The 17,177-nt window shown below is 39.4% G+C and overlaps 1 protein-coding gene across 1 annotated transcript; it reads left to right on the forward strand.

Moving 5' to 3' along the window:
• Window positions 1–1,394: 1,394 nt before the first annotated feature.
• On the forward strand, window positions 1,395–14,082 carry LOC141909969 (transcription factor GATA-4-like). Its single transcript, XM_074800654.1, has 8 exons — window positions 1,395–1,549; window positions 4,124–4,650; window positions 5,587–5,602; window positions 9,371–9,392; window positions 9,511–9,711; window positions 10,335–10,460; window positions 11,386–11,488; window positions 12,699–14,082. The coding sequence occupies exons 2-8, from the start codon at window positions 4,185–4,187 to the stop codon at window positions 13,076–13,078; spliced, it is 1,314 nt and encodes a 437-aa protein (XP_074656755.1). The 5' UTR covers window positions 1,395–1,549; window positions 4,124–4,184; the 3' UTR covers window positions 13,079–14,082.
• Window positions 14,083–17,177: the final 3,095 nt, after the last annotated feature.

Raw genomic sequence — 17,177 nt, forward strand, 5'->3', positions numbered from 1 at the left:
ATAAAAATAGACGTGATTTTTGCACATGGCGCCGCGCTGTAAGAGATAAGCGATGCGCGTCATAGAGCGATAATGTTCTCCGTTATCGCGCCCTCACAAAGACAGGTGGATCATCAAAAATATATAACTATTCCTTATCAAACTGTTATCAATATAAATCGTTCGTATCGTAAATTCGTGTGCTCGGCAGTACGCCTGCTGCCTGCTGCCTGTAAAAAAAAATACCAAAGCATGCGGTGCGTGTTTCGCTGACAATGGCACGCTGATTTTTAGACGCATTACGTTTAGTACAAAAGATTCTGTCAGCCGACAAAATTAACCTCAAGCCTAGGTTGATCCTGACCCTAGCTCGTGCCTCTATCCCTTGCCCAGCTCAGGCTGACACTCTGATCTTAGCCGGACTCGAACTCGCCAGCCCTAGCGTACCAGCCGAGCGTGGTATCCACTAGACCATAGCCCGGTAGTGATTGACTGGGTTAGTAAGTTTGTCTGGTCAGGTGTGGTGCCTGGTGACCAGCCAGGCATGGTGTCTGGTGACCAGTTAGGCGGTGTTTGGTGACCAGTCAGGCGGTGTCTGGTGATCAGTCAGGTATGGTGTCGGCCAGTGACCAGTCAGGTTTGGTCGCTCCATTCACTAATCACCCACACTATAGACCTAGTTAGATCGGTTATGGAACCAAAATGGGCTTCTTTTGGAGAAAATAGTAATCCGCTTAAAAACAAAAAGGAAAAGTTGGACTCATCGGTCTTTTACGCTTAAAACAGTTATTTCTCCCGTCCTTGAAAACCCACCATAGTCACGCACCTGCCGGGATCGAATCAGCGGGTTTGATTTTGAAATCGGAAATCGAAGTACAGAATCTTGTGTTTATTAAATCGAAGTACATAATTGGAAATGGAAAGCTAAAAAAATGAAGAGGGACCAACGATCTATAAATATTCAGATTGAAATATGATTTATATTATGGGAAAAAAGAAACATCAAATCTGCGTGGCCAGGTGGAGGGGAAATGAAAATTTCGGAAAAAGTGCTCTTTCTGCAAATTTTATTCTTGTATATTATAGAACTGCCCTTTTTGGGTCCCCCTCCCAAAAAAGAAAAATCCAAATGCTATTTACAGCCCTGAACTAATGTTTTTGAATTTTTGGATATGCAGATCGCTTGCAGCAACTTTTAGAAACAATAAGTTTACGCCGGCTAAACAGAGCATAGTGAAAGCATCAGCGAGCTGTCAATCACGTTCGGCTTATCAAACCGGTGGGCTGGCACTAGCTGCTGGCTGGCGGCTCTACGAGCGATCAGGATCTCCGATAAGCCAATACGCGCATGTTCGATACGCCTGTGTACGCTGTTCAGCTGATAATCGCTATAACTTTCTATCAGCGATGTTGAGATGAACGCCGGCAGTCTATATCTCTCGTAAGATCCTGAAATTTTTGTCATCAAGTATTCATAAGCGGTCTTTTTCTCTTTCGAGAACACGGAGCGCGCGCAAGGTGATAATATTTTGTCGAATCGGTGATCGAGATAGGATCCGTCGAAAAACAGGTAAGCCATAGGCGTAGTCGATACTCTGGTGGTATTATTAATACTTTGTCAAACTTATAAAGACTTATCTTAAAGACTTATCTTCATGACGCGGGAACGCGTGCGGGCCTCTTGTCAGGATAAGATTTTCAGTTTCGGTGAGTTAGAGATGATCTTGTATAGGATTAGTTCAGGATTTGTTGAAGGATGTTTAAGAACTTTTCATTACTTCAAGGCTTTTGTTTTGGATACCAGTTGCGCAGTCAAGACTTAGGATTGTTAAGACAAGTTAAAGTTAATTTAAGTTAATAACCAATTTAACAACTTAAGACCAGTCTAAGCTCATTTAGGTTCTATATCCAATCTAACAACTTAAGACTGGTCTAAGTTAATTTTGATTTTATAGCCAATCTAACAACTTAAGACCATTCTAAGCTCATTTTGTTCTAAAGCCAATACAACTTAAGACCGGTCTAAGATCATTTTGATTCTAAAGCCAATCTAACAATTTAAAAACCAGTCTTAAGAACTACCGAAAGTGATCTTACTAAGGTATGATCACTTTCGAAGTTATGACTCCGCAACTGAGCCAAGAATCAATTCAGTAATTCTGTGATCTCATGTTAGCCTTGGCGCGTTCACAATTTATCAATTTTTTTTTTTGTATATAAATTAGCTGTTTCTATATAGCTTTGTACATACAGCTCCTGTATCTATCCACTGCATTGACAAGATAAAATCTTGTTTGTCATTCACTGCACTATCATCGTATCAGATTCACCCTGACCGACCGTTCGACCTGATAACATTAGCTGTATGTTTACATAAACAACTAATTTAAATTATTTATTCGAGTTTTGCGTATTCGACTACTAGGAATTCTGAATCTAATTTATCAAATTCTCTAATCGTTTATATATATGAATACATATCGAACTCGCTTTTTTGAAAAAGAAATGGAGATTTTAGGCTGAAAGAAATTGATTCCTTGCTTTTCCGCTCCGCTGAGCTTAAAAGTTGACCCGACCGGCCGCCTATCTAACCTGTACATTACCTGTTTTTAAAATCAGGTTTACAATAACAGACCCGGCAGTTATAGAAATGAACTGATTACAAATTAGATTGCAGTTTACAAGATAACGCGGCTCATTAGGTGATAAACAAGGTATCATTTTATCTAAGCCTTATCCAGCATCAATGCAGTGTGCTAAGTAATCGGGTCCTGTGTTCCCCATAGGAATGAATGGATTTCCTAACATTTCGGTTCCGCGGCGGACCCCGCCAGATTCGGCTGATTCTTTCCCAGCCCGTAACGCTGATGGTATATATGAGTGGTCGTATCATATGTGCATCTAGCTTCAACACAACCGCATAGACAGTATCGTATCACATACCAGGCATGGAACCTGGTTTCGACGCGAAGTTTCTATGGCCTGACCTATTCGTTCAATAATTTAGGATATCCCACCCACATCGATGGGATCTGCTTGCTCCAATGCTTCGTAGGCTATTAATTATCGAACTTACTTCCTCGCATGATTTCCTGTATAGTGATATATGTTAGATTAAATCATTTAGTTGTAAATCTCGGAAAAAATTCCTAAATCTTGACAGGGATTTTTTTCTGAATTATAAGCGGCAATCCAAATATACCGATCTAACTTCGTTCAGATTCGCGGAAAAAATTCCCCAAATTTTTGTGTTAATTGCTTTTCTTGTATCTCTAAGTAATTTCAATGACGACGGATTCAAACTTGATCTGGTGATTTTTTTTTAGCAAATTAAATTTGAGTCAAAATATTCGCAGACAAAAGGCAAATATATGGCCAATATTAAATGATACATATTTTCTCCTGACCGGCCGTGTCTGTTTTATGAACTCCATTTGTAAATTTGTAGATCAGTTCATTTCTGTAGCTGCCGGGTCTGTTATTGTTAGCTTGATCGCGATTTTTGAAAATTAATCTACAGGTTAGAGAGGCGGCCAGCCGGGTCAACTTTTACAATTCCAATTCCTTAATGTAAAATAAAAAGTGGAGTACTTGTGTTAGGCTGAAAAATGATAAACTGATACCTTGTTTCTCCAAATCGGCCGGGTAATTGGATAATCCGTTCATTTCTATAACTGTTAATGTCAGCTTGATTTTTTAAAAAGTAATGTACAGGGTAGATAGGCGACCGGCCGGGTCGGTTTTTAAGCTCAGCAGAAACGAGAAACAAGGTATCAAATTGTTTAGCCTGGACCCAGTTCCATAGTTGTGAGTTAGAGTTAACTCTGAGTTAAAATTAGTTCATTTTCAATGATTTAACTCCGAGTTAAATCTTAACTCGGAACTGTGGAACTGGGCCCTGGATATTATGTAAATAAAGATGTCTTTTATGAAAATGAAAATGTTTTCAAAGCACGTTTTTAGATCATTTTCACACACGATAGGCCTGTCTATAGGGAACAGTGTCTCGTTAGGCTCGTGAAGCTATATACATAGTAAAATGATCTTTAGACCAGACGGTTTTATGTGATGTTGGGCAGTAAGCAAAACTTTGAGATCTGATTATTTGTTTACGTGTGTTTATATTTAATTTTATAAATTACAGATACGCAAAGACTTGAATCGACATCTGAAAAGGGTAACTCCGAAGGCGGATAAACTCGAACATGTTCCAGAACGCCGCCCCCACCTATCACGAACCGTCCTCGAACGCGCCGACCAGTTTCCTGCATAACGCCACCAGTCCGGTGTACGTACCGACGACTCGGGCCGTCATACCGATGGGTTACTCGGCGCCGGCAGCGGCGGCGGCGGCGGTTCAATCTTCGTCGCCGAGTCAAGTCTGGCCGTCGTCGATACAAGAAGCCGCCGTCTACAGCAGCGCGTCCAGTGTCTCGCAACGATTCCCATTCCCGCCGACGCCCAGTCCGCCGATGACGTCGACGCCGGCTCGCGCGGACCCGGCGAACGGTTACGGCGGTCCACTGTCGCGCGGGTACGGCGCCTACATGGGCCCGGCTTCGGCGGCCGATATATCGCCGTGGAATACCTTTAATAGCAGCATGGCTTTTCAACAACAAGGTCTCAGACGCGGCGCCGGGATGGCTCCGTGCATGCCTCCAAGTATGATGGGTGAGTTACGAATTTATACTTTTTCGGACTGGTGTCCGGACTGGTCGCCTCCTTATTGAGGTTGCTAACTTTTTGTCCTTACACTTACAAATACCTAAAAAAGTTTATTTCTTCGAAAAATCCGAACACCAGCGACCACCAGCGTGGCTAATTCATCCTAGAAATCTCCCTTCTTTTTATTTTAGAACCCGATATCCAATTTTCCTTAGGCCAAAAATTGTTGGTAGCGGCTACACAATTCCTGGGAACACTACTATTTCATTTCATACATCTGCTGTGATAAGTCCGGTGCCATTTTCCTCATTTTAGTGTTTTATATTCAAAATCGGATTTAGATTGAAATTTATGAAAATGATTGTGTTGTACTCGGAATAGAACAGGCACTGGTGTGGAATTATTCTAATAAGTTTACAAGGGGTTATCTAGCATTTAAAAACTGTTCAAATTGTGAGCTTGGGACCACGGATCCGACTCCAGAGTTATAAGTTAGAATTAACTCTTGAGTTGAAATTAGTTCATTTTCAAAGCCAAATCTTAAAAATTCACAATTGTGTAACTGAATCCAGCTGATGAGAAATGAACCGACGGTTTACGAAAATGACCCGACCGATTCCGAGAAACAAGGTTTCATTTTTGTTTAGCCTTAAGTAAGTCTCCGCGCGCCTGTGATGCTGGCTAATAGTGAAAACGTTACTCAAATTTGTATTTAGGTATAAACTTTTATTAAAGAACTTGCCATCTTTCGCTGAATTATTGTGGCATTATCTATCGTAGATGCAAATTCCTTGCTAAAACTATTTCGATCTTAAAATAAGGATTGTCCCTGTTAACTTATATATTTGGTTGGTAAATTTCGTTTGATTTTTTGATCGAGTGTCGATTTAGTTTTGAAATTGGAAATCATTTTAGGCTCAGGCTAATATTTCAAATTTTCAGCGAGCAAGAATTCCTAGTTGCACGGCGCTCGGGTTGATATGCACATAGTGATGCGGACGGAGTCTATAGAATGTTTATTGGTTGTTCTGATCGTGTACAGCTCCGCCGGCGCTCTGCGAGAGAGAAAGAGAGCTAGAACTTCGAGCTTGAAAATAAATAGCACTTAAAACCGTCGGAATTCATCGATCTTTGAACCTGCTGTTGTGTTTTTTGCCGTGTCGGGTAATTACTTACTAACTGCCGAACATAAACGCCAATAAAATCGTATAAACATTTACCCTACTCCAGAGGAGGCCGCTTAAATCATGATATATGTTGCTTTCGTAATTCGACCGGTTTGACAAATGCGCCGTGACCCTTTGCTCGGCGTTGTTGACGTTCACAGGTCTAAATGGGGCCCTGATGTCTGGTACTGGTCATAAACTGGTTTTTGCAGCAGAACTGCAGGTTGATAAATCACTGCCCGACACCTCGCCAGTCTCATCGGTACCTACCGACTGGGTGTTGCTATGCGGGTTGTTCGAGTATATATAGACAGGTGACGTCTATGATTCAATTGAAGAAAAACCCCACAATTATTAGGAAAAAGAAAAAGGCCAATTTGAAAACTAAGAGAGTAGTGACGTTTAGACTCAATTCTATGAGCCATTTTCAAAACTAAGAGAGTAGTGACGTTTAGATTCAATTCTAAGAGACATTTTCAGAAACTAAGAGAATAGTGACGTTTAGACTCAATTCTATGAGACATTTTCAAAACTAAGAGAGTAGTGACGTTTAGATTCAATTCTGTGAGCCATTCTCAAAAACCAAGAAAGTAGTGACGTTTAGACTGAATTCCATGAGACATTTTCAAAACTAAGATAGTAGTGACGTTTAGACTGAATTCCATGAGACATTTTCAAAACTAAGAGAGTAGTGACGTTTAGATTCAATTCTATGAGACATTTTCAGAAACTAAGAGAGTAGTGACGTTAAGACTCGATTCTATGAGACATTTTCAAAACTAAGAGAGTAGTGACGTTTAGACTCAATTCTATGAGACATTTTCAAAAACTAAGAGAGTAGTGACGTTTAGACTCAATTCTATGAGACATTTTCAAAAACTAAGAGAGTAGTGACGTTTAGACTCAATTCTATGAGACATTTTCGAAACTAAGATAGTAGTGACGTATAGACTCAATTATATGAGACATTTTCGAAACTAAGAGAGTAGTGACGTTTAGACTCAATTCTATGAGGCCTTTTCGAAACTAAGATAGTAGTGACGTTAAGACTGAATTGTTTGAACCATTTTCATAATTGTTTTGTAAATAGCCGTTATAGAATCGAGCCGATACGTCACTTCACATCCTTAGAAACCGGAAAAAATAACATTACAAAATAGTTAGCGGTTCTAAGACGAATAGCTTACAGGTACCCGCGGCGCACACCTGTAAGGGCTAAATCTTGAACTAATAAGTCACCGAGCGACGAGAAACGTCGGCAAAACGGTTTACTCGGCAAATAAGCATCATTACTACCGTGTGTAAATATTATGCTTCAACAGCAGGTGACCAGATTAGATCGATCTTCATTTTCGTTACTCTAGCTAGTAGCGCGCTTAGTTTCGAAATGCGCGGCCAGGTGGCAGCATCGGCATCGAACTTAGTGTGTCGTAAATAACGTTTGTTATGTTTTGAAATATTTTTATTTCCCTGTTTCGTAAATAATTGTAAATAAGGTTTTTCCTCCATATACCATGGGAATGGTTGGAGTGTAATAACTATTCGAATTCGTAATAGTTCAATTCTCTATGAAATTATCTTTCCATCTACAAGTATCTTAAAGATATGTTTAAGAGCCTCTGGTTGCTATTTATTGAGAAGATTGTTGATGGCTGCGGTCTATCGTGTATCTGGACACAACAATTAACGGTGAACTCTTGGACATCTTCCAAACAATTGAAACGTATACTCCGTGGCCAGCACACGAGAGATTTTAGGCCCAATAATAATCCGTTATTATTAGGCAGATTAATATTAGGCAATAGGCTAAAGAATGAAACCTTGTTTCTCCGTGTCTGCTGAGCTTGAAAGTTAACACGACCTCTCGCCTTTAAAACCTTGTATGTTACTTTAAAAATCCATCCTCGCTTGCCAGGGGTCCGGTATCACTCCCGAACTCGCTTCCACCAGTTCGGCGAACAGCTTAAGCGTAGTAGTGGTTTCGAATCCCTTGACGGGTGAAGATGTTAAAAATCATGATCAGGCTAACAATAATGCTGATTACTAATTCTATTGGAACTTACAAAGTGGCCCGGCCGCTGAGGAGAATCATGGTATCATTTTTGGCCATATAAGAAGAATATTAAAATTTTGAATACGATACGAATCAGCTTGATGACGACTTAGTGACCGCCTGCTTATTCCTATTCAGGATTTGGTCTTTTTACCTGTCAAATCTCCATTTTATCAAGAACCGATAGATTATGCCCCGTCTGTAGATTCTTAGGCGATGAACTAGAATTCTTTTTCCGATTTTAAAGCGAAATCAGTAAAAGCTGCTAAATGCCTTTCTAACTTTGGCAAGTATTTGAAAAAAAAATGGTTATAAATGAGGAACGTATATTAGTGAAATTGATGACGATTTAGTAATTAGTTTATTTTAATTCAGAATTTGCTCTTATCTTTTGCCTGTCAATAAATCATCAAGCCTTCAGTTAGATAGAAGTGTTAGATTGTGTTCCGCTTGTAATGTTTTGGGTGATGAATTACATTTTATTTTTGATTTTACTGAACCAGGAAATCGGCAAAAACCATCTGAGATTGAACACTTAGGGTTTAACGATATTTTAGGAAATCTAGCAACCTAGCTAAATTCATCAGAATATAAGGCTTAGATATTTACAGAAATAGCGAATAGATGTTTTCTTAATAACTTTGTTATATTGTATCTAGAAAGTATAAATGTTCTGTTGTTTTGTAAATATTGTATATAGTAGGAGAGCCCAGGGGGGTTTCAATTAGTCTCCCTCCATATACCATGGAAATGGTTGGAGTGTAAAGATATTTTCTAATTCCCAATTCCAAAAAAAGTTGGGAAACCAAGACCTATTTATCCAAAATCGACAGAGAGTTTCCCGCCTGCAACGTTTAGCACGATGAACTATTAATTTCATAAAAAGATATATACTTTATGTATTTTTGATTTTATTGTTGATAGTTATTTCCTCGTAGAATTCCGTAAAAAAGCGTTCTATTGAAAAACTTCTTAAAGTTGCAAACCGTTCGAAGACCTTCGATGTTATAAAACATTCATAGTTTCTAGAGAAGCGCATTTGAACTTATATTCTTAAGGAGCCTTGCGCTATATAAATGACAATTTATTATTATTATTATAATTATTGTTATTATTATTATTATTATTATTTTTTGAAGTAGCTAAATTCATTGAAATAAGACTTGATGTATAGGATTATGAATAGACTTTATACTGTAAATCGGGATAGTATACGTGCTATTCTTTTACCCTCCCTCTGCACGTATCTAGTTTATAGGAATATATACCCCTAAAATATTGTAGGCAAAAGTTGAAAGCCCACCGGACACATTATTGCATTCGCCCATTTCCATCCACTGAGATTGTACCTATCTTTGAATTGTTGAGGCTAAACGAAAAGGATACCTTGAGTCAATTTTCTGAACCGCAATAGAATTTGTAATCAGTTCATTTCTATAACTGTGGGGCCTGTTACTGTTAACTTGACCGTGATTTTTTAAAATGAAATGCTGTTCAACTTTTTAAGCTCAGCAAAAATGAGAAACAAGGTATCATTTTTAGCCTGGTTGATTTCATGTAATTTGTATCGTCGAAAATATCAAGCGATATTTATATGCTATTTTCGAGACGTCGTTGAACTTTCAAGTTCGTCTTCTTGTTAAAAAGATGTTTTATAACTGTTTTCTTTTTCTATTTGAAGATGGCGATGTTTATTTCGGTGAAGGTCGCGAGTGCGTGAACTGCGGCGCGATATCGACGCCGTTGTGGAGACGAGACGGAACCGGTCACTATTTGTGTAACGCGTGCGGTCTCTACCACAAGATGAACGGACTCAATCGACCGCTTATCAAACCGCAGCGCCGCCTGGTGAGTATTGTTATCCAAATGAATATGAGGTACCGATGGCGCACACCAGATGGCGCAACAATGCACTGGGTTAACCCTCTCCCTCGATATTCCATGGAAACGAATCATTTTAGTTTATTTACTTGTTTATGTGACATAAACATATAATAAGATTAACATATAAGAAGTTAGTGCCCAGCCCAAATGGGCTTACAAGTCACAATTGCATTTACAATTAAAAGTCACAAGATACATGTAAGAGAATTACAAGAAAAAACATTAAATCGTTGAAATGGAAATCAATTCCTAATTTGTTTGAAAATGAGTTGATTAGGTATGAATTGCACTTTTACGCTTCTGAATCTAAACACTATCAAAAGATTCTCAGATATATTGGTCAAATAAGATGGTCTCATAGCGTGTATAGATTACACTGTTAATCGATTTACTGATCAGAAAATTCGATTAGAATTTAGTAGAAATATGCTAAGCGAGTAACGACTAGCGACACCTGGTGGACCATCTCTTGCCACAGGCGGTGCCGATGCCACGATTCCATTCAGATTCTGATAAAATACGAACGGAGTGTTTAGAATTTGTAATCGAAAACCAAACTCATCAAGATGTTACAATATCTCTTCCAGTCGGCTTCCAGACGCGTCGGGCTTTCGTGCGCTAATTGTCATACGACTACTACTACCCTCTGGCGGCGAAATAACGAAGGAGAGCCGGTGTGCAACGCGTGTGGACTTTACTACAAGTTACATGGTGTAAGTGTGACGGTTTTCAGGGGTCGAACCAGGGGTCTTCGGGCACTTCAAGATTTTCAGGGATCGAACCAGGGGACTTCAGGCACTTCAGGATTTTTAGGGGTCGAACCAGGGGACTTCGGGCACTTCACGATTTTCAGGGGTCGAACCAGGGGTCTTCGGGCACTTCAGGATTTTCAGGGGTCGAACCAGGGGTCTTCGGGCACTTCAGGATTTTCAGGGGTCGAACCAGGGGTCTTCAGGCCCTTCAGGATTTTCAGGGATCGAACCAGGGGTCTTCGGGCACTTCAGGATTTTCAGGGGTCGAACCAGGGGTCTTTGGGTTCTTCAGGATTTTCAGGGGTCGAACCAGGGGTCTTCAGGCACTTCGGAAAAGCCCTCGCAATTTTGAGTGCTAATCTATTTAGATGTAGGTTACCTTTTTCGAACAGCGAGCAATATTGTCTTTTAAGTGACAAGTTCTGAAAAAAGAAGTTAGAATTTTGTCTTATTTGTCTGAGAATAATCGACAAATCCGAATAATCGACATCAGCCCTGTGTTACACAGCCGTGGTTTAGATTTCATTAAGACCAGTCTAAGATCATTTTAGTTCTTGGGGTGATCTTACAGTTGATTTCGAGTCGCGAGTCGAAGAAGTTTCGTAAGCTCAAATTGTTGGTGTAATTGCTTCTGGTTACGTCTTCATGTTTTCAAAATGAGGACAACAATTCAAACTTAAGTCTTCAAAGTAAAACAGTTTACTTTTTTCATCAAGCCTGACCTAGCCTTACAATTTAAGACCACTTTAGGACGACTGTGCAACACAACTGGCCCTAATTTCAATAGCCTCTTTCAAATGGCGTTATAACTGTCGACATTCAATAGCATGTTGATATTCTATAAACTATATCAATTTTCATGTTTCTGATCCGACTTGTAATTCAGGTGAATCGACCGTTGGCGATGAAAAAAGAAGGCATTCAAACGCGGAAACGTAAACCGAAAAACCTATCGAAAAAAGGCGTCATCGTAAAGACAGAACACAATGGTAAGATACCGCAAAACCGTACTGCGATAGAATGTTGCAACACTAGCGCGCAGTATAGCAGAAAGTGGATTCGAATCCCGATTTTTCAGTTATTGCTCTTCGATGCTTTCTTGGATATCGAGCGTCCTAGGGCGCATGCGCAACATGAATGTAGACCATAGGGAGAATGGCGTTGACAAACCCGTTTGACTTACACGTCATGTTAATATTCTGGCAGGGTCTTTCTATATCTGAATTAGCTTAGGTTTGTTGAAATAATATAAAATCCCTGCACACTAAGAATAAAAAGAGTCTGAAATGTTTCCTTGAGCTAGTGTAGTTTATTCAACGTTTCCACTATATCCTAATAGTCATCTTCAGGAATACTGATGTTGTCCTCATTATAACCATTGATGAAACACTCTGAGTCCGTGTTGTAAAGATAATATAAAATCCCTGCACACTAAGAATAAAAAGAGTCTGAAATGTTTCCTTGAGCTAGTGTAGTTTATTCAACGTTTCCACTATATCCTAATAGTCATCTTCAGGAATACTGATGTTGTCCTCATTATAACCATTGATGAAACACTCTGAGTCCGTGTTGTAAAGATAATATAAAATCCCTGCACACTAAGAATAAAAAGAGTCTGAAATGTTTCCTTGAGCTAGTGTAGTTTATTCAACGTTTCCACTATATCCTAATAGTCATCTTCAGGAATACTGATGTTGTCCTCATTATAACCATTGATGAAACACTCTGAGTCCGTGTTGTAAAGATATTATAAAATCCCTGCACACTAAGAATAAAAAGAGTCTGAAATGTTTCCTTGAGCTAGTGTAGTTTATTCAACGTTTCCACTATATCCTAATAGTCATCTTCAGGAATACTGATGTTATCCTCATTATAACCATTGATGAAACACTCTGAGTCCGTGTTGTAAAGATATTATAAAATCCCTGCACACTAAGAATAAAAAGAGTCTGAAATGTTTCCTTGAGCTAGTGTAGTTTATTCAACGTTTCCACTATATCCTAATAGTCATCTTCAGGAATACTGATGTTATCCTCATTATAACCATTGATGAAACACTCTGAGTCCGTGTTGTAAAGATATTATAAAATCCCTGCACACTAATAACAAGAATTAAAAGAGTCGGAAATGTTTTCTTGAATTAATGTTTGTGATGTTTGTAACTGAAGATTTAATCGCTTAATTGATTGCTCTTTTCAGATATCAAAGAATCGGACAATAATCAAACGCACACCTCACAGTCATCTGTCGACCACATTACGTCATCGCATCTTCCGGTGACGTCATTACACGCTAGCGGCAGCATGCTACTTCCGCCGCACTCGAACAGTCTAAATTCGTATCCGATGAATCTACCGACCCCGGAGTCGAGCCCGGGACTCGTGACTCAGTCAGTATTCCCCACAGTGTCGCATCATCGCCATCATCAGCAGCAGCAACAGCAACAGCAGCAGTTTCATCACCAGCATCACCACCACCACCACATGTCCGCGGCAATGGAGCCGATCGATCGCAAACCGGTCATGGCTAACCTTCGTTCCTCGCCGATAGGTGGCGCTATATCGGTGGGAGCGCACTGAACTGACAGAACGCACTGACATCTTTAAACTCCAACAAAAATGCAAAAGAAGTTGCATTTCGAGTATTCGGCTTAAAGAACATTTCTATGGCTATTTTGTCGATTCTGGCATTAGGTCTGAGAGCTGTTAAATGCAGAAATGACCTTTTCGCCTAGTTTTCAACAGTTATGTGGCCATATGCACTCACAGAGGGTCTAAAACTCTCAAATAGGTGGCCACGCTCTTCTAGAGAGGCGGGAGGGTGTCGCACAACTTTTGTTACTTTCAGAATTTAAAAAGAAGCCTCTGAAAGTTAAAAAAAACACCTATTGATTATCTATCAGATCGTGAAGTGCTTGAAAGTCTGAGTCGTCAACGGGACCCGGCAATTCTACTGTGGCAAGTGAGGATCCACCAGGTGTCGCTAGTGTATAGTAAGGGTGTTTTGAAACGGCATAATTCCTCAAATTCTGAAAATGACGAATGAAAATCACGCTACATTCGAACCATAAATCATCTTGAGTTCATCATTAGATCTTAATTGTTGATGACGTAAATTGAAAATGAACTGATTTTGATAAAGTTCACATGTCAAAAATTGTATTAGGGCCTGGGCCCAGTTTCAGAAAAAAGTTTATCTCAAATGTTGGTGTAATTGCTATTGGTTACTTCATTTCTTTAATGAGGACAACAATTCAAACTTAACCGTTTTTAGGCTTTCACTTTTTCGTGAAACCGGGCCCTGATGTTGGGTGGCTCCGGCCAGTCTATCCACTGTGGTCTGCTCTAAAGTTCTACTCTATGCATTCTCTATGCAAACTATGCATTCGACCGTTTCCGATTTTGATGTCGAATCGGGACGTGATTTCTTACGGAATTTCCACATATAGATGAGTTTGTTCTTTGATAGCAACTCGTATCACTTTTTTAAGGGCGGCCAACCGTCCGTACGTTTGCGATGACAATCATTGAGATCATTGGTCCAGTTGCACAGTCGTGGCTGAAGTCTGTAATCAAATCATAAAGACTGGTCTTAACTTTTTAGGTTGGCTATACTGTAGATTCAACATTTTAAAGTTAAATTTCAGATTGGTTATAGAACCAAAATGAACTTAGACTGGTTTTAAGATGTTAGATTGGTTACAGAACCAAAATGAACTTAGACTGGTCTTAAGTTGTAAGATTGGCTATAGAACCAAAATGAGTTTAGACTGGTCTAAAGTTGTTAGATTGGCTATAGATCCAAATTGAGCTAAGACTGGTCTTGATTTGTTATAGGACCAAAAATATTTTGAACTGATCTTTAAGTTATTAGATTGGTCATAGAACCACAATGAACTTGACGACTGGTCATGGCGCCTTGACTGTGCTGCTGGCCTTATTGATGGTATAATAATAATCATTAGTATCTGAGGCAATCAACTGCTGTTAGTTTTGTATATAAATAAAATACACGTAGCATTTTTGAATGTACATTTTTTGCAGCATTATATTTCTATATAATACATCTCTATGCACTATTTCTATTTATATACCGTTATATTATTATGTACATGTACATCTTACGATGAAACCCGCGTCTACAAAAAGATATTCTCACTCCGCAATTGCGTCTACAAGCTGCACCCGGCGCAGAGTTGCTAACGAGCCTTGAATAACTGCTGATCATGTTCTTGGTGTAGAATTTTAGAACAGAGCTTACTTACGAAAAAAATTGTATCGAATTCAACAAAAAATGTTTACTTTTTGACACAAGGGGTTTTTTCATTTTTATCTGAGGTGCATTCGACTGAAACCAGTCTCTTTCGATTGGGTTAATGTTAGCCGGTAATAAGCTTGAAACGTGCCTTACTTATGAGATGACATGTCTCACCTTGGAATCAAAAAGTGCGTACTTTTCAGAAGAACAATTCCTAACCGTTGCAAGCTTGCAACTCTGCCTGGGTCGGTTAAAATCCTTAAGTGTTCGTACGGATTAAGCCACGGGACTATAGCTTATTATTGGATGTAGACGTGTTGGCCTGGGTGAATTCACTGCGGTTGATGAAAATATGTGGGTTTATTCAGCATACGGACGCTGTATACTGCTGTAGGGTTCAGGTTTGGCGAAATGGGTAGCAAAATACCGTTAAATCAAAAAGGCGAATGAATCATGATGATTCAAGGAAGAATCTGTATCCTTAGAAAGAGCAAGGGGCCTACAGACCTTAACATACAGGGTCCCTACGAGTCCTTGATTCATTAAAAACTACTTCAAAATGGAAAAATGCTTTTAAACGTGCTTGAAGCTCATTTAGTAATATAAAAAAAAAATGCCTTTTAACTCCTTGGGATATGAAAGTGATGCAGACGCTTCCTCGAAATACGAAATCGTCTCCTTCGAAACTCCTTAAATTCAGAGGAACAACCGATCTGTAGGGACCCTGACGGATAGAGAAATGACTAGTTAGAAATCTAGTTAATATGCACACATTTAGTCAAACTGTTAAACTGTGTCCATATTGACTAGATTTCACACTAGTCATTTCTTAATCAGGTCTAGTAGGCGTCTCTCTTTCTGAGGGTATGCATGATGAGTGGATAAGCTAACGCCTGAAAACGGCATTTATTTAGCTGCGCCTTTAAAAGTTCAAGGTCGACACGAAATATGCTTCCCCCGACAACCCTACCCTCAAAATACCACGTGTGATACAGCATAATCGTGAGATGTAATTTTAACGATAATAAAGAATCCGTGAAAAAGAAATCATCGTTGCTTCATTTCTTTTGATTGATCTCGATTTTCTGCTATTTTTGGTTCTTAGAATAAGGTCTGACTATTTTTATTTATTTGATCGGTAGATTTCGTTCGATTCGGCGTCCCCTACAAACCCGCCACGCCTGCGACCGGACCGAAAACAGGGGGTTTGATTTTGAAATCGGAAATCGAAATACAGATATATAGTTGTGTGATCATCGGTCGAATTTAAAGCATTTTTTTTTCTTTGCCATTCCTATGTACCTACATAATTGGAAGACGGTTCCAGTTCGTGGAAACTATCTTCCAGTCAGCCTGAACTGGTAATCGACTGACTGGGGTCAATTTTTGTCGGTTGCCTAATTCAATACATCGAAATTAGAAAACAGATTTAATTAGGAAGTAAATTTAGAATATTGATTTATTTTTTCTGGGATTCGAACCCGATGCGACGTTCAGCGATCGGCTGCTGATGTATATCGATGCGGGCGAGACGTTGTCTGGCGTCGCGACGGCGCGAATCGGATAGTTTAACGTCGACGAACGTTCCTTCGTAAGAATGCCTGGCATATCTTCTCTCTAACCCCGCGTGTAGACAATAGCGAGTTGGGAACAACAGTAAATCAGTTTCTTTAATTAACTGCGGTCGAGAAGGATGGGTGGTCGTTTGATATCCACATGAAACTCATTGTCGAATTAGTCATCGTTATATTCACGAATAACCAACTGACTACATTTGGAACCGCGTTACAACGAACTTCACGACGGAGCCAGATAATCTGTTCGTTATAACCGATAGTTCTATATACAGCGGAACCTCGTTACAACGAACTGCATGAGACCAGAAAATCTGTTCGTTATAACCGATAGTTCTATATACAGTGGAACCTCGTTACAACGAACTGCATGAGACCAGAAAATCTGTTCGTTATAACTGATAGTTCTATATACAGCGGAACCTCGTTACAACGAACTTCAGGAGACCAGAAAATCTATTCGTTATAACCGATAGTTCGTTATAGCCGGTATGGAATCAATTCAACATTTTCTTTTTATATTTGTTATATGCGATGAATCGTTGTATCTGAGTTCGTTATAACGAGGTTCCACTTTATGTGTAAAATAAACCTAGCTTAAATCGGTGAGATGATCATTATTTTGACGACTTACACTTAACACAGTCAAACTGGCTGAAGGCGTGACGATCATATTGATGATCACTTATCCAAATTACGACTTTCGCTGAGTAAATTGAATTAGAAATAAAAATTGAGATTCAAAGATAGGGAGGACTTTAGCATTGTGACGACTTATCCAAATGGCTACTTAGACTTAGTGACGTGAATCGGCAATACAAATTGAGACTCAAAAATAGAGATGACT

Source organism: Tubulanus polymorphus, chromosome 8 (assembly GCF_964204645.1).
Source record: "Tubulanus polymorphus chromosome 8, tnTubPoly1.2, whole genome shotgun sequence".
Lineage (NCBI taxonomy): Eukaryota > Metazoa > Nemertea > Palaeonemertea > Tubulaniformes > Tubulanidae > Tubulanus > Tubulanus polymorphus.

Bases quoted from the DNA above. Each gene is read 5' to 3' on its own strand.
- LOC141909969 (XM_074800654.1), top strand. From the start codon at position 4,185: ATGTTCCAGAACGCCGCCCCCACCTATCACGAACCGTCCTCGAACGCG. The intron at 10,461-11,385 runs GTAAGTGTGACG...CTTGTAATTCAG, and splicing joins TTTACTACAAGTTACATGGT to GTGAATCGACCGTTGGCGAT. The intron at 11,489-12,698 runs GTAAGATACCGC...TGCTCTTTTCAG, and splicing joins CGTAAAGACAGAACACAATG to ATATCAAAGAATCGGACAAT.